Source organism: Lontra canadensis, unplaced genomic scaffold, assembly GCF_010015895.1.
Source record: "Lontra canadensis isolate GAN:19392208 unplaced genomic scaffold, GSC_riverotter_1.0 scaffold46, whole genome shotgun sequence".
NCBI lineage: Eukaryota > Metazoa > Chordata > Mammalia > Carnivora > Mustelidae > Lontra > Lontra canadensis.
This window is the reverse complement of record NW_022631040.1, coordinates 11,991,621-12,013,990: the sequence shown is the minus strand read 5'-3', so window position 1 is coordinate 12,013,990 and position 22,370 is coordinate 11,991,621. Positions and strand designations below refer to the sequence as shown.

The 22,370-nt window shown below is 40.2% G+C and overlaps 1 protein-coding gene and 1 non-coding gene across 4 annotated transcripts in view; both read left to right on the top strand.

The window, feature by feature from the left end:
* The window catches only part of RAB3GAP2 (RAB3 GTPase activating non-catalytic protein subunit 2), a 91,033-nt gene that overhangs the window by 28,882 nt on the left and 39,781 nt on the right, over positions 1–22,370 (top strand). For 2 of the 3 annotated variants that reach the window (XM_032872949.1, XM_032872952.1), the window contains exons 3-12: positions 7,026–7,161; positions 8,035–8,116; positions 9,843–9,890; positions 9,967–10,042; positions 10,371–10,472; positions 11,376–11,475; positions 13,904–14,002; positions 20,775–20,923; positions 21,748–21,827; positions 21,974–22,063. In XM_032872949.1, the coding sequence (XP_032728840.1) occupies positions 7,026–7,161; positions 8,035–8,116; positions 9,843–9,890; positions 9,967–10,042; positions 10,371–10,472; positions 11,376–11,475; positions 13,904–14,002; positions 20,775–20,923; positions 21,748–21,827; positions 21,974–22,063 (962 nt within the window). The remainder of the gene's footprint in view (positions 1–7,025; positions 7,162–8,034; positions 8,117–9,842; positions 9,891–9,966; positions 10,043–10,370; positions 10,473–11,375; positions 11,476–13,903; positions 14,003–20,774; positions 20,924–21,747; positions 21,828–21,973; positions 22,064–22,370) is intronic. The other variant, XM_032872951.1, reaches the window with a different exon arrangement.
* On the top strand, positions 15,835–15,966 carry LOC116876691. The gene has a single exon (XR_004384446.1). It is a non-coding gene; the product is annotated as a small nucleolar RNA SNORA36 family (small nucleolar RNA).

The window sequence follows — 22,370 nt, the reverse complement described above, 5'->3', positions numbered from 1 at the left end:
GCTTAGAGCAAGGTATTTCAAACTCTTTATCTTGACTTGTGATGAAATCACTTTACTGTGTCTTGACCAGTACTTTTAAAATAATGAAATAAAATAGATTTTTAAAAATTTGGAGTACCTCCTAGGTTGTAAGCATAGATATTATTTTGGGCAACTTTTGTCTGTTTTGTTATGGGGCAGTGAGGAGGGAAAGAGAGAGCGAGTCAAGGAGGGGCAGGGGGGCAGATGTGACTGAAATGAAATGGGATGTAAAATCATTTTTATTGCTAGTTGTTGAAGTTTGTTTTTTTTTTTTAAAGTTTAAAATGTACGTACAAGAAGGAGAGCACATCTGACCAGATAGCTTTACTGCTCAAAAAAAATGCTTCAGTGACTGCCGGAGTCCTCAAGGTCAAGTGTAAGCACCTCAACACAGTAGATGAAAGCTCTGGTCACCCACCCTTGCTGCAGTGTCCCCTTTTACCTTATACTGTCAACACCTGCTTTGACAGTAGCTCCTTGCTGGTTCGTTTGCCCCTAGGCCTTCAGATCTGTTGGGTTCATGGTTTTCTAGAGAAATAGGACATAGGGGACTAGTCTGGGAATGCCCATTACCTCCTCTCCTTCTCTCTTGCTGCCCCCAGCCTGGCTCCTCTTTACTCTCTCAGCAGGATTTAGCTTAAGAGTTACTTCCAGTAGGAAGATTTGTTGTTGTTGTTGACACTCTACCCTCCCAACCCCATTCTGGTCTGACGACCCTCCTGTGTTCCCTTGACTGACTACCATGTGTTTGTCCATCTGTCTTCCCCAGAGGAGGGAAGGTCCTTAAAGCCAAGAATTCTCTTTTCTCGTCTCTCTGTCCTGACACAGAGATGGCACATAGAGATGTGTAGCCCTACTGGAGAGTGTTGTGTAGGAGAGATCAAAGCAGGGAGAAAGACATGAGACCATTGAGGGTCTGGTCATCCTCAGGGATTTTGACCCACAGACTGTGGCCTCATTCTTCCTCTTACTTCGATTATCTGTCCAGTCCCCTGATTTTGGAGGTAAGGAACCAGAGTTGCTAGGGAAGTTGCAAGGCCTGTATGAATGTGTATTAGTTTAAATTTATTATCGGTGGCATTTGTGTGGTTAGCGACAATCCACTTGCTCTTTCCCAGCCTTGGTTTCCTTTTCTGGACACTGAGGATTTTGAATCACATTGTCTCTGTGGTTCCTTCTGTTTCTTCATACGTTTGTGTGGTCCCGTCAGGGGCTGATAGAGATTATGACACCTGTGTGACGGGGGGATTGTTGACCCCACACAGATAGGCAGTTTTGGGGTCTTTGATCAAACTGTCTTGTACCTACTACTACAATTTCTTAGTTAATTTAGTGATTAAAAAGATTTTTAGCGGGGAGCCTGGGCAGCTCAGTTGGTTAAGCATCTGACTCTCGATTTCAGCTCAGGTCATGATCTCAGGGTCCTGAGGTCAAGGCCCTGCTTAAGAGTCTCTCTCTTCTTCTCTCCCTGCCCCCTCCTCCCTCTCTAAAAATAAAAAAAATAAAATGAATTTGTACAGTATGTTTCTTCTTCAGCTAAGTCAGTAGTTCTCAACTTGGGGGCGTTTTGCTCTGCAGAGAGCATCTGGCAACGTCTAGAGACATTGGTGATTGTCCCAGCTGGGAAAGTGCTATGGGTGTTTGGTGGGTAGGGGCCAGCAACGCGGCTCCAGCCCCAAATGTCGGTAGTGCTGAGGCTGAGACACCCTGAGGAACTAGTAACCACCAGCAGAGTTGTAGTGCTTTCAGTCAGAGCTCGATACTGGGTTCGTTAGCGTTTATTGCAGTATGCATGACTTTTTAAATGTAATGAGTACTCCATGTGCGTCCACTTATTCAGTGTTTCATTATGTTGAAAGGAGGGGGCTATTTCATGGCTGTCTTTAAAAAGACACTTGTTGAACAAAAATATTAAAGTCGTGATAAGCCTTCGAGAGAAAGATTCCCGCAGTCAGCCGTGTGGCCCAATCTGATTAGGTCTGACCTCCCTTGAGGCACATCTCTTCTTTACTTCTTCAGTCACAGAGGGGCACTAGCCTTTTAGTCTACAAGTGGAGGGGAGCTTCTCATCCTTCCTATAGTTCCGGCCACACAGCAGCAGGCGTTATACATGGTCACCCCCAGGGACAACTGCGAGGAGAGCAGCAGAACCCGGAGGATCCCCAGGTGCGCTCCGAGGGACCAGCTGCCCACGGCGTGGAGTGGGATGCTGCTCAGGGGCTGGTGGTCCCGGTGAGCTCCGAAGCTTGAGTTCATAGCCCTGCCCCAGCTGTGTCACCCCGGGGGAGGTCATCTTGATAAGTATCTGTTTCTCCATCTCAACACTGGGGGACTAACATAACCTTTCTAGAGCTCCCGTGAGAACTAAGATTTACGCGTCAAGCACTCAGCACAGAGTCTGGCAAGTAGTAAGCGTTCGGCAAGTGTTGCAGCGAACATCTTTCGAATCACTGGTACCCTGCCTGCTCATTCCCCTTGAGTTAGGTCACCAAACCCAGCGTCACATCCGTGCCAAACGCGGTCCTCTACTCCAGAGGGTGTGGCAAGATGCCCTTACCGTGAGAAGAGATGTCATGCTACTGTGGCCTGATTTCTACACACCACGCTGCTTGGGCACAAGCAGCAGACACTGTAGAACAATTCAGGACACATCCTCTTCCATCCATTTGTTCTTTTCTTGCCTTCGTAGACAGCGTGCTCATTGTTGATGTACCATCCTGATGCACGCAGGGATTTTCTTTTTTCTTTTTGAGGTTGAGGATTTATTGAAAGAAATTGGATCTATGTGTTTCTTCTCCCACCCTCCCAATGGATTTCAGTTTTCAGATTTACTTCCTAATATTCTGGCACAATTTACACTGTTTGGCAAAATAGCTAATAAAGCTTATGGGGAAACAACTTGCTGTGGTGAAATAACACATTTTTACCTCTGTTTATGATTTTAAGGATATTATTTTTGGTTACCATCATTGGAGGGTTTTAATTTTACTCTGATATATTGAGTGCTGTGTTTTAGGCACAAAGAATAGTGTGTTCGGATTTGCATGTGACCAGGAACTTGTGGCTAGGTAGGTGTGTAGCTAGCTGCTCCCCCTGTGCACGCCCCCTCTTCCCTGGCCCCAGGTGGGCACCAAGGAGCTATGGAGCTTGCGTTAACAGTTCACCACCATTGCCTTTCATGGTAAGCTGGTATCATCCCCAAGTGGCAAGACTTTAGATCTAGAATTGTATGACCTGTCAAGCCCTAATGATGATAATGTAATATAATCATATGGTGGTATTTTCTAACCTCTTTTGAGAATGCGGACCTCCTGCTTGGACATGCCCCACTTTACCGTGGCAAACAGGACAGATCTGCTTTTAGTCCCTCTGTCCCAAGGAAAGATGGAGAGGTAGAGAGGACATAGAAAAGAAAGTGCAGTGGGGGGTGACAGAGTTCGGTTTTCTCCCTCTTCCAGTAAACCTGAAAATGGTTGAAATGCCAGAAAGTAGACTGCTAATTCACATGAAGTTTCTCTTTCTGGCTTCATATTACTAGAAAGGTGCATTTATGCGGTGGCTAAGCAGGGTTAGGCATGTAAGCAGTGATTGTGGAGTAGTTTCTCTGAATTTGTGTCCAAGTAAGTGCTCTGTTTCCCATGCTTTTGTTTTGGTTAGTTCTTACAGGGCAAAATTCATGCTTGCTTCTGGGATCACGTGTAGTCCATTTGTTGGGATGGTGGCAGACAGAGCTGAGTTCTAGGCCCAACTAAGAGGGTAGTATTTTGTCCTTTCTTACATCTCTGTAACTTGTATTTTCCATGGTGTGTCAGCCAGAATCTTGACCTGCTAAATCTTAGTATTACTTAAGGGAAAACACTCCAGAGGATACTATTACTGGATGTAATATTAAAGGATACTAGCTTTGAATCGGTTGCTCATTGGCATACAGGTTCATATGCAAGAGTGATTATAGGTTACTCCAGTATCTTTGTGAACACAAGAAGGGAGATGTGGGAATGCTGTTTCCGCTCACCTGTGTATCAGTGGGCTATGGGACTTGTGGAGTTGAGGAGTAATATCAAGCATAGGCTTGGCCAGTTAGAAGGCTTGGCATCTAGTGTGGGAGAAATTGCAATCACAAAATAAATAGGTAGCAGAGAAGAGTTAAGACTTTTGATTGTATAAGTTCGAAAGAAGGTAAGGGTCAGACTAGGATGAGGGATAGGAACTGGAACTTGGGACAGAAAGACAGAAAAGAGAGGGAAAGTTATTTTTGAAGCAGTGCCTGGACAGATGTCTTAAGGATGCACTGGCTCCCATGTTCAAGGAGGGTCCTATGGGAAGATTAGCCTGGGATAAAGTGGTAAGTAATGGTAATCCTTTGAGAAAAGGCTTTCACTGACTATGAGACGAGTCAAATCCCAGGCGAATACAGGCTTCTCCAGGAGCTGTTACAGCTACCTGCCAAGACAAGCAGGGTGATAGGGTGGAAAGACCACCTGAATTAAATGTCAGGAGGCTTGGCTTCTGGTTGGGTTCCGACACTGAATCTGTGGCAGGAAGCACATCTTTAAATTCCCCAAGACTCTGTTTTCTTTACTATAAAATGAGGTTTTGAACCAGTCAGTCTTTAAATGCCTTACATCTTTGTATTTCTTTTACTTTTTGTCTTTTCAGCAAACATATGCATGTAGATCTAGTCCTTGTTAGTGGCATTATTTTGAAAGCATAGGACAGAAACAAATAATGTGCTTTAATGGAAAGTAACTTTTAGATAATTGGGGGATCTATTGTTTGAATATCGTTTTGGAAGTGTGATAAAAGGAAAAAGCCTGATTGTATAGAACTTGCTAAAATTTGAGCTGTACCCTTTTTCTGGGGCAGTGTGTTGATTTTTTTTTTTTTAATTGCACTGAGATGGGAATTTTTAAAGTCAGAGAATAATCAAAGAGTTGTAGGCACCCCTGATTTCTTCACACAGTACTTACCTATCTCTGTGTAACTTGCTGTGCTTCTCACTACCTACCAGAACATGAGCTACTCTAACCACTTGGAAAGTCCTGAACCTCAAAGTTAGGACGACTGCGGTCTCTTTTACTGGAGAGGGAACCCAGGGCGGTGTTGCCTTCAGCTCACAGCTGAGCCACTATCAGGAATGCTGGGTGTGTGCAGGCTGAACAGAGGCTATATTCTATAGAAATTATAGGCCCAGGGAGAAATGAACTACAATTAACCTTTACCTTACTAGTTTTATGTTTACGGGATAAATTTTCTCCCTTATTTATATATAGAGGTGTACACATTAAGAACAGCAAGCTGGATAACTTAATTCCTTAGGAAAATAAGAGTTTTAGTAAGACAAGGAATTCTTCCAGTATTCCTCTTCTTTCAGGAGAGGGTGTGTGCAGCCTCCTTAGCTTGCTCACCTTGCCTAAGAAGAAGGTTCCAGGTCAATCTGATTCCTATTTGCTAAATTTTAAGAAAGCTTAAATGTGTAAATGAAAGAAATAAAGAAGACAGCCTCCATCTCCTCCCCTCTCTTCTCATCTCCCCCTGTTTAATTCAGTCTAAGAGCCACTGGGGAGGGCTAAAGTAGGAGTCTGTATGACATAAAACTTAGAAGCCATAAGATAATAGATCAATAATTTACCTGCATAACATTAAAAAATTTCTACATGGAGCACATTAAGCTATCACATGGAATGGGAAAATCTATTATAACTCTTATGTTCAAAAGGCCAATTTTCTTTGTATGTAAAGAATACATACAAATAAATAGGAAAAAGAGTAGCAACCCAACAGGAAATCTGCAAAGGAAAGGAACAGGCTAGTCATCCTCTTATGAACAAGAAGGCTTAGATATACTGAGATACAGTTTCTCATCTGTTACATTGACAAAGGTCCAGAATTAAAGCATCTTTTGAAAAGTCTGTGGGGAAGCAAGCACTTTCAAAACTTGCTGATCAGATTATAAATGGAAACCGCCTCTGTGGAGCACAATTTGGAAATACCTAGCAAATTTACTGATACATGTTACCTTTGACCTGGCAATTTCACTTCTAGAAATTTATCCACTAATATATTCCCACACAAATTGACAAGAGTGTAAGGTTATTCACTGTATAGTATTTGTAGCAGCAGAAGAGTGTAGACATTTGTAGCTGCAGAAGAGTGTATATATCATACCTGCCCATCAATAGGGGACTAGTTAAATAAATTGTGTGTCTGTACAGCGGAATACTGTGCAACCTTTAAAAATAAATTTCATGGGGAATGAAGTCTAAGATATATGTTAAGAGAAAAAAAAGTCACTTATTTGCTTGTATGTGCACAGTGTTCCTGGAAGCACACAGCGATCACACTGGTTGTCTCTAAACTGGGACACTAGAGTACTAGAGTTGGAGATTTTGCAAAGAAGACCTTTTTAGATCTCTTGAATTCTTAACCATGGGGATTTTCCTCTTTGTAATTATTTTATAAATAGTTTTTCAATTAAAAATGAAAACATCTTTCAGTTCAAATGAAGGAAAATTTATCAAGTTTATCAAATACTTTTATAGATTCTACAGCCATAAGTATCAGATAATTTTTTCTTTCTGTGTAGCTACAGATACCCTAGCAGTGTCTCTGGAATTTCCTAATTTTCTAATTTCCTAATTAGAAATTTTTAATTTTAATTTCTTTTTAAATTTTAATTTCTAATTTTAATTAGAAATTTAATTTCTAATTTCCTAATAGTGGTGAATGTTCCTGGAATGATCTCTGTGTGACAGTCTTTTAATGTCTTACTGGTTTATATGTGCTTATGTTAAAAACTTTTTGCACTGATATTCAAAACAGATTAGTTTGTGGTGGCTGTTTGCTTTCCTGGTCATCTTTAATGTGTTTTGATAAGGAATATTATTGAGATTTTTAAAAAGAAATGGCAAGATTTCCTTTTCCTTTTTGTTCCCCCTTGTCCCTCAAGGCAGATAGGCTGAGATGCAATACTTTTGATACTTTTTCATACGCTGTAATTGAAGTTTTACCCACAGGAAGAAGAAGGAAATACTTGCAAAACACAAAAAACGTCCTGGCTGCAAGATTGTGTTTTATCCTTATCTCCAACCAATGATCTTATGGTTATAGCTCGAGGGCAAAAAGCTGTTTTTCTAGTGCGTAAGTACTCTTACTATTTTCAGTGTACCTTATTTTAATGCATAGAGTAGGAAAGAAATGGATTAGGTAGAAAGAAAAATGTTACTTACGTTGTATGCATTGTATGGTGGCATTCTATAGTATATTTCACATACTGTATAACGCTTTTTATTTCTGTGTGTTTCTTATTTCTTTCCTTCTTTCTGTTCTCTTTGTTTCCTCTCTATTTTTCTTTCTTGACTGCAGATACTTTAACTGGTTCTGTTGCATATCAGAGGCCAAACTGGACTTGTCCAATTTTTTCAAGGGGCAGTCAGAGCTAAAAAGGCTGCTGACCCCTTTTTAGTAATAATGTGAATGAGGTGATTTTTAACTATAATTTGAAAACTCATAGGACTCTAGTTTCTTATTTGGGGCATGCATTTTCAATATATAATTTGCGTAGAAGATTAAAATTAAGGTTTACATAAGATGTGAAAAACCTCACTGATCAAAATGAGATCATATATTAAATGCTGTGGAATGGTCCTAAAAGATTTATCCTCCTATAGCATAAATCTAATAGAAAAGTGTTCTCTGTCATCTGAAGATGAAAGTCATTTTATAAATACAACATATGGGGAGATGGGGTGGTGTATAAGAATCAACTTTATTCTGCAAGAGCTAGGACATTAGATGAATTTAATTGGTGGAAGGAAAGACTAAAGGCAAGTAGCCTGGGTCGAGTTTAATTAAAATCTTATAAAATTTTTTTCAGTGTTTACCTATAAAAAGACTCAAACCCATTAATATAGAATAGTTACATTCTGTACTCACTCTAAAGGGAAACCATGAAATTCATAAATCACTGTTTTAGTATACTATAAGGTGATTTTATATGATAACTTTTTTCAGCAAAATGGAAATACAGCGATAAAGGAAAGGAAGAAATGCAATTTGCTGTTGGCTGGAGTGGTTCTTTAAATGTCGAAGAAGGGTGGGTACGAGTTAAGTTTTTGTTTCTCTATGCGTTATATGTGTATGTGAAATTGTTTGACTTAAAAGTGAGAAGTTTTATCACTGGGATATTTAGTGAGTATCTATTCATCCCACCTTAGAGGTTGTAGAGCCTGATTAATCCAGCAAATCTAAATTTTACTCATGTGATTACTTTTTTTTTTTTAACTCCTGTTTGCAGAGGAGATTTAAAGAAGAACTCAGACAGAATCCCATTCTTTCTGTAATTTGTCATTTCCTGTGTTCTCCATCACTAATTTTATTTAGCCAAGAAGTCAAAGGTAGCCATTGTCTTCTCTGCTTGGGTAGCACTGGCCTTGTACCTAAAGGGGACAGTGCTACATTAATTCTTAAACCTCATAAATACTTCAGAAAGGCAAGTTGGTAAATTCAGGTTTCTAAATGACCCGGTAAGGTAGTTCTTCAGTGTGATTATGTGGTGTTGCTGCTAACCTGGAACCTGGAACCTGGAACCCAAAACTGTTTTCACTTAAATTTTTATGACTGAAAGCTATATGGTGAGAATGAATAAGATACTTCAGACTTTGGGTTCAGATAAAAGACAACCAAATGGAAGCCCATAGCTTGCTTGGCACATCGTAGCCTCTCACTGAAAGGTTTTCTACTCTTACCAAAATAAATGATAACATTTCTTCTTAAGTCATTTGGTCTAACCATTTTGAAGACATTTAATTTCTGTCAGAAATGCAAAGCAGACATAATGGCTCAGTTACTTTAAAGACAAGAAACAAAAAGATGGATTTGTTCAGTGGTTGCCTAATAAGATGTATAGGGCAGGAGTGGTTATAGTTTCTTAAATAAGCTGGTGATGGGTCCCGCGGGTTGACAGGTTACATTAAAGTCAGTCAGTAGGAGTTATTTTAATTTTGAAGGTTAGTCTCTGAGATCCTGACAGATTTTTCGAGTCCACATGTCACAAAAAGAATCTTTTAGGGAACATCCGGCTGAGCATGTGCTTGGAAATGGGTTATCTGGGGCAAATTCTGCAAAGTATCTAGGAAGAAGCCAACTAGTTGAAATGGAGTTCGTCCCTAGAATAATGTGCTTGCAGGAATATGGTTTGCCTGTAATGTGACTGACATTCCTCCCACGCTCTGCCCAGTCCGTGCTTGCTGATGCAGAGGAAAGGGAACTGCAGGAAATGACTGGTGATGACTCGCTAGTTCTCAGTTCTGAGATATAATCGGTTGTGTATATGGTAAAATTTTTGCTTTCTCTTGTGCTTTTTATAACACAGAATGAAGAATCCTGTTTTTAACCTCAAGTGAATGTGATGTTACCTTTTATGTGAATGATTTTTTTATTTTTAGTTTTAGGGGAGAGAGCAAGCATGAACATGTGCCAGGGAGGGCAGGGGCAGGGGGAGAGAGAGAGAATCTTAAGCAGGTTCTGTGCTCAACATGGAGCCTGTTGTGGGGCTCGATCTCGTGACCCTGAGATCATGACCTGAGCCAAAAATCGAGAGTCAGATGGCTAACCAGCTGAGCCACCCAGGCACCTCTTATGTGAATGATATTTATAATTCTACTTATGGTGGCATTTAACTGTATTTTCACTTATGCCTTGAATAAAACCGATCCACAGAGCTCATTCTTCCACGGGTTGCCCTTAATGTAAAATTACAGGGAAATCAAAGTAATTGATAAACTCATTAGATAAGCCTATAATATTGTTTTTGTTTTTAGAGAACATGTAACCAGTGCTCTATGTATCCCACTAGCAAGCCAAAAGAGGTAAGGATAAATAAGTTGTTTGTTTTCTTTGCTTTGGTTTATGAGCTACTAAGAGCATAAATTTTGTCTGTAACAGGAGTTCCACAGGGCGTCCTGACTGGACCTGCATCGTGGTGGGCTTTACTTCAGGTTACGTGCGCTTCTACACTGAGGTGAGTGGGGTGTTGAGCAGTTAGAAAACTCCACTCGACGGGAATATCTAGTCGTGCATCCCCATTATCCTTCTTGTGACTCATTACCGGCTGCTTGGGAATGTGGAGTACCTACTTCATGGGGGTAGAAGCAGGGACTTAGGGCGGGGGGAGAAGATGTGCTGGAAAGTTCTGGTAGAAGCTATAGAGAAAAGAAGCTGTATTCTTCTGAGAGACTATCTGATCTCCATGGAAAACGGTTGGGGAAATGACACTCTTTGCCTGGCCATACTGGTTCAGGTCTATTGGTAAAAAAACAAGCAGGGGTCTTCTCTGTGCTTCCTCCTAGAGTGGTGTGCTCTTGCTTGCACAACTTTTGAATGAAGACCCAGTCCTACAGCTGAAGTGCAGGACCCATGAAATCCCACGACACCCTGGCGTGACCGAACAGGTAGTGTAGATGACTGTTCAGAGGAACCGTGGCTTTACTTTGAAGTCATATTTTCTCTCTTTTTGGGGAAACTTAAAGGTATCTTTGTCTTGCAGCATAGTTAGCTCTGCTATCATATTCTAGAAATATAACCTATTTATAACTGAGGCAAACCCCAGTCTTGCTTTTACTTATTTAATGAAATACCCTGCGTTTTGTTCTACAGAATAATAAAACACTTTAGTCAGAAGCCCGAAAGAGTTCCTTACTTTTGGAACTTGAGAGTGACTTAAGGCACAGATGTGGTATATATGTTTTTAATTTGGATTTAGGTGTACAAATTTTTATAGTAAAAGAAAAAAGTTCTGGCTTTATTTTTAATACTATTACTATACCTGTTTCTCAGAAAGGGGGTGAAGTTTTTGTTTATAGGGGAAAATAGAAGCACTGAACTGAAGATTTGGACAGAAAAGAATGCTGTTTCATATGTAAGGCTCTCTGAATATAGTTTTCACTTTGCACGTGCTGCGTGAGAAGTTGATAGTCTCAGAGTAAAAAAAAAAAAAGATTGTAGAGCCACGAAAACTACTCTGCTCTTCTTTGGCTCACAGTAAACATCATCAAATCTATGTAAATATGCATTCCTTCTTTTTACTATCCTGCTTCCAAAAGGTTTCAAGTAAACAGATGCATGTATTGTGTACCTGTGTGGACTTAAATTGTATGAGAGATGGCCTGGAGTTATGGGGACTGGAGCTATAGAAGAAAATCTCAGAAAAGAGACTAGACTAATTCCTATTAATACCTTTCAGTGAGTTAATCAGTAATGCAAAGCAATACCTAGTCAATTGCTTTTTTACAGAAGTAGATCTGCTTAGCAATGATGAAAATGTATTATTTTCTTCTTTCTTATTTCTTCAATAGAATGAAGAGTTGAGTATATTATATCCGGTTGCCATTGTGACTATTGATGGATTTAGCCTTTTTCAGTCTCTTCGTGCTTGTCGAAATCAGGTAGCAAAAGGTAATTTTTTGGCAAGATGTATCGAACCTCTAATGTCTTACTTAATCTAACCTACTTACAGAATGAAATATGTGCTCTGCATTAAAAAGGCCCGTGTACTAGATTTACAGAAAAAAAAAAAAAACCCTGCTACGTAGAGATGGGAGTGCATTTTTGGGTAGATTGCTTAGTAACATAAAGGCAAGCACTGAAAATCTGCACTCTCTACCTGTTCGGGGGAGGTAACCAAATTTCTCACCAGATCAGCAGCTCTCGGGCTGGTATACTAGAATCCCATGATTCTGCAGTGCAGCTGTCCTCACTGAGGGTAAAGGTACCTCTGTGTGCCGGGGGAGTTTTCCCGCCGGTAGGCAGTACGCAATAGGGAGTCAACACTAGCTTTTTGCTACCGTGGAACACTCCTGAATGGACTAGTTGGAGGCCTGAACAGTGTGTATATGGGCAACTACATTATTTCCAAATTTGGTGAAAAGTGCACAAATAATCGAGAGTTCTTAGTCTTACTACTCAGAGTTGACCTTCTTACGAGGATACAGAACCGAGTTGTATTTCATCAAATTCAAGATGCCATTGTTTGTAGCCGCACTCATTTTATGTACCACAAAGCAGCAAAAATGCTGCTGGAGAAAAACACGTCATCGATTTTAAGATCCCAATTTTAGAAAAGCCTTAATTAAACCCAGGGTAAATACCAGGATTAGTGGAGACTTTTCTCTTTTTCTTCTGGGTTTGGGTAGAGCAGCCTTAATGGCCCTAAAACAAAGTTTGTTTTGTTTGCAGATTGATGTGATTGGTAAAATCCTGAAGTTTTGGTTATGTGGGCCTTTAATAGTACATACTTTTCTTTTAGGCCAGAACTTGTTTGAAATATTTACACCTATTTTCATAATCTTAAATTACTTAAATTTAGACACAATAAGCATTATCTTGAGGTCATTTAAAATAGTCACCATTAATACATATACCTACAGAGACTGGCAGTTTTCTGCAGGTAAGAATTCAGTCAGTGAAATAAACTAGAAATAGATGATTATAATTGGTATTGTCAGCCATTTAATTTTTGTTATTTTTGAATTCCTCTTTATTTTTCTGTCTAAGACCATAAGGCCATTTTGTCTCTAGGAAGGAAGTAAGCCATTTAGTGCCCTCTTATCGTAAGTTGCTCTGAAAAGAATTCTGATGGCATAGCCAAGAAATTGTTGTGCTTTTTTATTTCTGCATGTAGGAAAATTCTCTTTTCTTGGCCTTACTATCAAATCTGAAGTGCTTAGAGGAATATATATTTCACTTATTACAGAAAGTACTACTTTCTGTAATAGTAACCAAAATCCAGCTGTATTCTTTTTTTTTTTTTTTTGTATGCTACGTGTTTCTTTGTTGTTGTTGTTTACGATTTTGTCAGAGACAGAGAATTTGAGCACAAGCAGGGGGAGCGGCAGGCAGAGGGAGAGGCAGACTCCCTGCTAGGCAGGGAGTCTGATGAGGGGCTTGATCCCAGGACCCTGGAGTCATGACCTGAGCCAAAGGCAGACTCTTCACTAACAGCCACCCAGGCGCCCCCAGCTATATTCTAATATGTAGCTTGAGAATTTACTGACAAATAGGACCTTGTGCCTGAACCTGTGGCAAGAGGTATAATACTGCTTTTTCTTTTCATTACTCACTAGGCAGAAATACTGAGCAGTGATGGGCGTTTTTTTTTGTTTTTTTTTTTTTTGTTTTAAGATTTTATTTATTTATTTGTTAGAGAGAGAGAGCATGAGCACAGGCAGACAGAGTGGCAGGCAGAGGCAGAGGGAGAAGCAGGCTCCCCGCTGAGCAAGGAGCCCGATGTGGGACCCGATCCCAGGACGCTAGGATCATGACCTGAGCCGAAGGCAGCCGCTTAACCAACTGAGCCACCCAGGCGTCCCAGTGACGGGCGTTTTATTCATTCTTTCTGGTAATGCTGTTGCTGTTAACATATCTATCAAGGCTGGCCTTGGTTACTTGCCTTAGAGACCTTGCTGGATGTGCGCTCCTGCTAGGCGTATCATCAGGTTTTTAGTTTTTCACCAAGTTAAGACACTGGTAGCTGTTCCCAGGATTTTATCCACTGTCTTTCTCCAGGAGAAGAAATTGCTTATTTTGTCATCAATTTGCAGTTTGAATTCACCTTAAATTTTAGTAATAGTCTAGGGTTTTTAATAGCCTCCTCCAATTACGTGAATGTTCTGAAAATCTTTTGTGACAGTCAACTTACCCATAACGTTTGCATTTTACACGTATTGTCTTGGCATGAATAAAATTCACTTTAACCTTGTTTGCATTGCCTTCCTCATTATCATTTAAATTTTAGAGTAAACAAGTTATTACATTTTTAATGGCTTTTTGTAAAACTTCATCCACTACAGTTAAGTTTGGGTTGTTTGATTTTTGTCTTTAACAGCTGCAGCATCTGGCAATGAGAACATACAGCCCCCACCGTTAGCTTATAAGAAATGGGGTCTCCAAGATATTGACACTATTATTGATCATGCTAGTATTGGTAAGCATTACAGTTCAAATTTTTATGTAATTTATTTCTTTCACTTTTTAATTGATGTGTCTCATTTATGAGAAATGTACATTTATTCTTATGTGAAAAGACAATGCATCACCTTTAGTGAGACATTTGGAAGTTACTCCAGACTTTCAGATTATCATAGGTGTATGTGTTTGAGAAGTCGTGGGAGTTTTAACAATTATGTCTTCAGCAGCAGTATCGAACAGTTTTAGGTCTTTCACTATTTGTCTAAAATTGTTTTGCAGGTAAGTTTAATCCATGAAATTACTATATAGATCAGTCTTCTAAAATATAATCTCTGGACCAGCAGAATATAGGTAAAAACAGATTTCTTCTTGCAAGCGTATTTGAAAACTCACTCTGTTGGGCATTGGGAACACAGAAACGAAAAGACATGGTCTCATCCAGGAAACATGAGTTTAGTTGGAAGACACATGTGAAAACAATTGCAGGACTACAATAGTAGTAGATGAGGGGACCAGCGGGAGTGGGAGCAGAGAAGCCCCTGACACTGAGGGAAGTAGGGAGCAGGAAGCTGACTTCAGTCTGACATTGGAAGAATGAGTAGGACTTGACCAGGAGAACACGCACAGAGAAGGCATCTGGTCGACCTGTGCGCGGGCCAGGGAGTGGAAGTGCACTGTCTGCTGTAAAACTAATGGGCACTAAGGCCAGCTGGCAAGCAAGCTGGTAAATAGGAATTAGATTTTGAAGGGGCTCGTGTACTGTGCAGAGGAGTTTAGATCTTTCTCCTAGCAGCACTGAGAGCATTGGAGCATTCTAAGCAAGAGGATGGTATTATCACTTAGCCTGTTAGAGAAATCACTTTGGTGGAAGTTTTTGCAGGCTATAATATAGAGGTCAATGTTAGAAACTAGGCACAGTAAGGAAGCTTTAATTATCTTGGTAAGAAGTGATGAGTTTCTGAATGAAGGTAGTAGAAATGGGAGTGGAGAAGAAAATACTACTTAAAAATTGTTTTTTCTGTTTATCAATATATGCTTATTAAAAAATTCAAATAGTACATAAATATACAAAGAAAAAAGGAAACAAAACCCCTTCATCCTACCTCCAGAGATACTCACCATTGGCATTTTGGTCAACCTCCTTACAGACTTGTATGTGAAATGCATGTGTTTTATATATATATAGATATATATGGTTATATACAGAAATAGTTTTTCATAAATAGGATTATATCATACCAACTATACTGTAGCTGTTTCTAATCAACGTATTTAAAGAGCCTTCCAATCAGTTTTGCTAAATACACATTTTTATCAGGGTTCTAATAGAAGACAGATGGCACCCTTGAAATAGGACAGTTGAAACTCGTTTTATTTATAGAGAAACTACTTAGGAAGATGTGGTGTAGGAGAACCGTAAGGGATGGTACAGCATCTCGGGGGTTCTTAACAGCCCAGCTGTTAACCACTCCCAGGTCAAATGGGGTGACGGCCTGGAGTAGTTCCAGAACTTGGAGATGATGAGTAGAATCGGCACCTTGAGAGCAGGTTGACTTCTGCACAAATGTCACAGGGAAATAGGTGTCCTGGCTTCAGTTTCCTTTCTGTCCTTGATCTGCCGATGAGGCTTCCCATCGTCTGAACCCAAGTGGAGGTCAACGTCATGGACATACACTGGCCCCCGGGGAGTGGGTGAGGAGAAAAGGAAGGAGTGTGAACCTGCAGGTTAGAGAGAAGATACCTGACACAGAGATCTCTTTGTTTATTGTTGCACGGTTCTGTGGAACACTCTGCAGTCAGCACTTTACTGGCAGCCAGTTAGTCTGTCTGTACTTTTTGGCTGCAAAATTCCAAAGAGTTGAGTGCAGTTCAGGGTAGCTTCCCTGTTCTGTTAACTGAACTGCAGAAAATTGCAACGGGCTAAGAACAATGATTGGATGGAAATGATCAGTCTGTTCATTTATCTCCCAGCCTACAAAATGATTTTTTAAAAAAGTACAATGTACTTTATTTTGCATGTGCGTCTTTATGTGAAGTTTTGATTAATTCATCCAACAAATAAATGAATATTATGTCCTAGGTGTTAATTAATATTGGAGCTAGACATACAAGGCAGACAGGACCCTGCCCTGATGAAGCTTACTTTCTGGTAATGAGACACACAGTGAACGATTCAACCAAATGAATAATTTGGTAATTTTAAAATGTTGGTATGCATCATGAAGAAAATAGGCAGAGGGTTGTGATGGAGAGTAAAGAGAGAGGACCATCAGGTAGACTGGTGAGGAAAGGTCTCTCCGGGGAGGTGACTTTCACACTGAGATGTGAAGGGTGAGAAGGAGCCAGCTATGTGAAGAGGTGTAGGAAGAGCATTCTGGGCAGAGGAAGCAGCAAAGAGACAGGCCTGGGGGGCCTCGACATCCTGAGAAACAGGAAGGAGGTCAATATGACTTGATTGTAAATGTAAGGATCAACAGGACAAAGTCAGGTTGGAGATGTAGACTAGGGTCAGATCACATAGGGTAAGGAGTTTGGATTCTGTTCTAAGTATGGTGGATGTCATTGATGGAGTCTAGATACGGAATATTTAAAATCATCCTTCTGACCTGCTGCTTAGAGAGAGGCTTGTAAGATAAAAAGTAAAGGCAGGGAGACCAGGAAGGAGTTTGTTGCAGGAGGGGAGAATGATGGCTTTGCCTATGATGGGAGCAGTGGAGTTGGAGAGGGTAGATGGAATAAAGACATATTTTGCACTTGGAGAGGGATGGATTTTTGAGAAAAGAGAAAGGAAAGATTCGAGGATTTCTTAGTTTTTAATTTGTTATTTTAAGGATTTTTTTTTTTTTTTTTTTCTGAATTTGAGCAAATGAGTAGATGATCAGACTTTACTAAAATGAGAATAAGGAGAAGGAAGATGTTTGAGGTAGACAGATTGGAGTTCTATTTTTTCCAGGTTAACTTTTGACACAATTATACATTCAAATGGAGATGTCAAGTGGGCAGTTAGACATATATGTCTAAAGCTTAGGGAAGAAGTCCAGATTATTGATAAAAATTTGGGTGGGAACAGTTGACTGTGGAATGCTTCATAGAATCCAAGAAAGGGAGAGGGTCCGTTGGATTTGACAACGTAGAGCTCTTCACTGAGTATGATATGAGCACTTTAGGTGGACCAGTGAGGATGAAAGCCAGATTGGAGTAGGTCGAAGGAGAAATATTTCCACCCCTACTTTCAAAAATTAGAAACACAAGAACAATTAACTGGATCACACATCTCCATTTTTATGTCCAGTCTTGACCGCTTCCTTAAAATTCATATTCTTTCTCCAGCTCCTGTTGAACTTTTGTCCACCTGGATATCCAAACTTAACATATCCAAAGCAGAATTCTTGATTTCCTCCCCCAGACTTGTTCCCCCTTTTTTCTTTTATATCATCTCTTGTGTTGCTCACATCAAAAGACTGAGTCATCCTTGCCCCCTCTTTTTCTCATGTGTTTCATCCAGCCTCCCATTTGTCTCTTCCTGTCTGACCACCACTCATCTCCATCCCTGTTAGTGCCATGGTCTGAGCCACCATCATGTCTTGCCTGAACTGTTGAGAGAAAAAAATATTCTAACTGGCCTTTCTGCTGCCTTTCTTCCCTCTCTAAAATTTTTTCACCAGTTAGCAGCTAATATCCTTTGGAAATGTCAGTCATTTTTTGTTACTCTTTTGCACAAAATGTTATTTATAGCGGCTTCTCATCTTATTCCTAATAAAATCCAAAGGCTTGACAGAAGCATAGCAGGCCTGCCATTGCCTGGTTTTTCAGTTTTACCTTCTCTTCTTTAGTACCCCCACTGGCCCCACTGTGTGTTCCATGGTGCTTATCTCCTTGTTGTTGCTGAGATGCACCAAGTATCCTCCCGCTTGAGAGCACTTGTAACTGGTGCTCCTTCTGCCTGGAAAATTTTACTCAGCTAGCCATGGGGCTCTCTCTCTCACTTCATTCAGGTCTCTGCTCAAATATTATTTTGTCAAAGAAGCCTTCTTTAGCCACTATAATGGACCTAGGAAATCATCCAATGAGTTTGACTTTGTGGAACTTTATATTAAGATTTAAATTAATATGAATATTTTAATAATGATAATATTTAATTCTTAGTAGCAGTTTAATATTTAATAAATTATATTTCAAATTGGCATTCTGTTTATAGAAATACTATATTTTAATATGTATTTTTAACTGTAAATTATAATTTATAATATAAATTATGTTAATATTTATACTAAGGTGTTTCAAAGTGTGGAAAGGCCTCAGATGTTCAGGAAATTAAAAAAACTCACATCTAAGGAAATGTAATTACAGTAGGTAGCTTGTCTCAGCAGTAAGTAATATTTACACCATTCTTAATAATGAAAACAGTGAATGTGAATTTAAAAAATTGAAATATGTGTATATTGGAAGGATATGGTAGAAGGAAGAGGGGCTGTCAATAAGCTATATCTTCATTTGCCTTAAATCAGTGAAAAATAGTGCTAAGATTGGTGACTCAGAAGACAGCAGACCTCTGGATCCCATCACTTGGTTGTAGTATAGAGAGCCTGACAGTGTGTTAGATAATAACACGGGGGTGTAGTCAGCCAGCTGTAGACTGTGGGAGAGGAGTGTCACGGAGGCTTGGAGGGAGGGGTCAAGCAGGATAGGAGGATTTGGGGCTGGTCTTGGATGTCCATTTGTTTGTGAACCTTAGTGCTCGTTTCAGCAGCACATATACTAAAATTGTTTGTGAACCTTACTCGGAAACCCAGATGTATCCCCCCGCCCACTCCCCGGCAATGATCAGCTGTTCTGCTGTAAAGAGCAGAGAATACGGAAAGTCTAGGTCATCCAGGTTAGGATTTAGCCAGGTGAGTGTGTGAGAGAGACACAGGGCAGTTGTAGGTGTCTGCAAGAGAACGATTGTGATGGAACACAAATCTAGGCCAGATAAGAAGGGGAGTGAACATGGAAATTGCTTGATAGTGAAAAAATAGTAGGATTAATGAAACTCTTGATGAAATTGTGGAATATTACAGGGTTAGTAGAGTAAGATGGAAAGCTATGAGGTGGTTGTCAAAAGGTGGTATGCTTGAAATCAGGGTTTCAAAGGCTATAGAGTTGACGACAGGATCTTAGGTGTGTGGGGCGCTGACAGTGGATGACTGTAATTGTGGGAAGGGGAAGATCACAGTGGTAAGGATGGAAAGAACTGATCAGCAGTCTCTTTAGAATAAATTAGAATAAACCTGCTTAAAATTTAGGTGCGTATTGGGAAATTGTCCTCTGGATAGCTTGTAGCAATTTATACTCCCACGTATAGCATGTGGGAGTATGGAGAGAAGTTATTCTAAAGCTTAAATTTCAATTTATATGCCACACAATTCACCCTTTGATTTCATTCTGGTAGAGTCAGGCAAAACTTATGCAAATTTTTATCATACAGTAAAAACATTTTGTATTTTGAGTCATGAATTCATTCATGAATGTGAGCCAGGCATTCTGATCTTTCCACACAGTCCAGCTTCTGCAACAGTTGAATCCCTGAGTCCAGCAAATGGTTTGCTCATGAACTCCCTAAAAGTATTTCCTTTCCCAGGACTCTTCTTCAGGAACAATGTGTTTTTTGACCATTTGTAGGCAAAGTAGAGGCAACACCTATGTGTGAAAATTAGGATAACTCTTATTCCATTCTACAGCATATTTGAGTTCAGAACTTCCCAACTGGGTATCTTCATGGACCATATGATGACCCAGGTCCCATATGCGCGCCTGAGTCCACACAGGTTGGCATTAGCAGTACGTCTTTACTTCCTAGGTCTTAAGCTTACCTACCCCCACCCCCTGTCTCTTCCTGCCACCCAGGTGAATATACATGATCTTGATTTTTCTTCTGCTACTCCACATAGGCATGTGGGTGCCAGCATTCAGTCTGTCTGCTTTTGCTCTTAGATCCTTGGGGAAAATGATAAGTTAACTCTTCCTTAGAAAAGTTGGGGATTTCTGGACTACAAAGTAAAGGTTTAAAAGTGTTTGTTTTTGCTGGGTTGGGAAGGGTATAGGAGCAGAGATGCTCTCTCACTTTGTTGGGGGGAGTTAGCCCCACCTCTATGGAATGCAATATAACAGTATTAAATAAGATTTAAAAATGTGATCCCCTCTGAGCCCACACTTCTGTCTTTAAGAGTTTTCCATACAGGTAGAGTTCTATAGGTGCACAAAGACATATCAGAGATATAAATTGCAGCATTGTTTGTCATGGCAAAAGATAGGAAGCCACCTAGATGTCCATCAGTAGGTCAGATCAGTTATGGTATGGCCGTTCAGTGGGTGAGTGATACAGAAGAATGAGGCACGTCTCCTTGATATATTATTAAATAAATCACACAACCACTGTCATTTATGTATGTACAACATCTCTGGAAAGCAGCAAAAGAGACTGTTTCAGTTGGGGCCTCTAAGAACTGACTGAAACCTGGAGATCTAGGCAGACTATACTTTTGTACGGTTTGAATTTTATATCTGTTAAAAAATTAATATTTAAATTTTGTTTTTGTAGCATTTTATGGCTTAGAGGAATAGATGGCACTTTTAATATCTTATGAATAGCTTATGACATTGATTTTTGGTATTTTAAAAATGACTTCTATCTGTTACATAAAACTAAGCAGTTTGTGGCTTCGAATACAATTGATGTAAAAATTTAATGACCTAAAATGAGTGTCATTTCAGTGCATTCTGCTCACGTGTTGTTGCTGTTAAAATAGGTATCATGACTCTGTCCCCTTTCGACCAAATGAAGACTGCCTCCAACATAGGGGGATTTAACGCAGCAATTAAAAACAGTCCACCTGCCATGTCACAGTACATCACCGTCGGGTCCAGTCCATTTACTGGCTTCTTCTATGCACTAGAGGTAATAGTGTACTCACTGATCGTGAGTGAGGCCTCTCTTGGTTTTCTCTACAAATGGAATATTGTGAGTTAGCCTTAGAAAGATTCAGCAGTTTACATTTTCTAAGTTTCATTGGAAGCTAAAATTAGTCTCCGCTGACTTTCTCTAAATTCTTAGGGGAACTGAGAAGGTACTAAAGTCAGCGTAGAACTAGACTTCTGTGTTTCTGATGCCCCAAGTTCTTGGACAGTTGATTTGTCTTTAAATATTGATGCAGTCCTCAGCGGCTCGGGGTTGTGAATGTCGGCCCACCAGGGATTTGAGGAAATGGCGAATTGTAAAGCCGCCAGCTATGGTTATTGTAAGTGGTGAAAATTGGCTCCTATAATAGGGGACCACTAGGTGCTGGACTTGGTGTCTCTTATTTCTTGCTTAAAAAAAACAACCTTCTCAGAATTATCCACACTGTCTCTTTACTTTATTAAAAAAAGAGGAGGGACAGGAGCCAGTTGTCTGTAGATTGGAAATCCATAGCCCTGCTAGAATAATGCCATCTTAATGTCCTAGTTTAAACTTTTTAAGTTAATTAAATATAAGGAGGAAAATCCTGGAGACAAATAGAGGACTAGCGATTTTACTGTTCAACTCTAGAGTTGAAACTTTTGATTTTATTGCTACCTCCTAAGATAAAGCTTTTGTCGTATGGTCTGAAAGATGCTGAATATTTTTGCTAGTCCAGGCTTTACAGCTTTTCATAAGTTTTAAAAAGTAAGCCTTGCCTAGAAAGCGTGTTTTGTTTCTCTGTCTGCTGTTGAGTTTTCTCTTCGGTGTGTCCTGTTTTCCAGGGGAGCACCCAGCCGTTACTGTCTCACGTGGCGCTGGCGGTCGCAAGTAAACTCACTTCTGCTTTATTTAACGCTGCCAGGTAATTCCAGCACCGTTCCGGGTAAAAGTACCTGTATTATCTGTGTGTCTGTAAAGTTACCTGGGTGGTTTTCACAACTGTTTTGGTCGTCTGCACGTTAAAACGCCAGGAGCGCTGGTTTAATTCTCCATTTCCTTTCTGTGCAGTGGCTGGCTTGGTTGGAAAAGCAAGCACGAGGAAGAAACTGTGCAGAAGCAGAAGCCAAAGGTCGAGCCGGCCACCCCGTTGGCTGTCAGGCAAGTCTGTCACGCTCCTCTCACAGTTCTGTGTTTTAGCAGGAGTGCTGTTGAGCTTCTGGTCTTTCCGGGCCTTAGCTGCTGCGCCGATGTCACGAGGTTCTGTCACGATATGAACTCCTCGAGGAGGGTGGTTCTTGCCTGTTTGGCTCACAGCCACCTCCCCGGCCTGTGGGAGGTGCTCAGTATGTATTTGCCAAGTGGGCTTTTTTCCCCAAATACCTATAACCTTAGCTTAATTTAAGTTGCAAGAAAATTTGTTTTGGGAGAGCTGTTGAATTTTTTTAAAGAGCTGAGATAGTTTGTC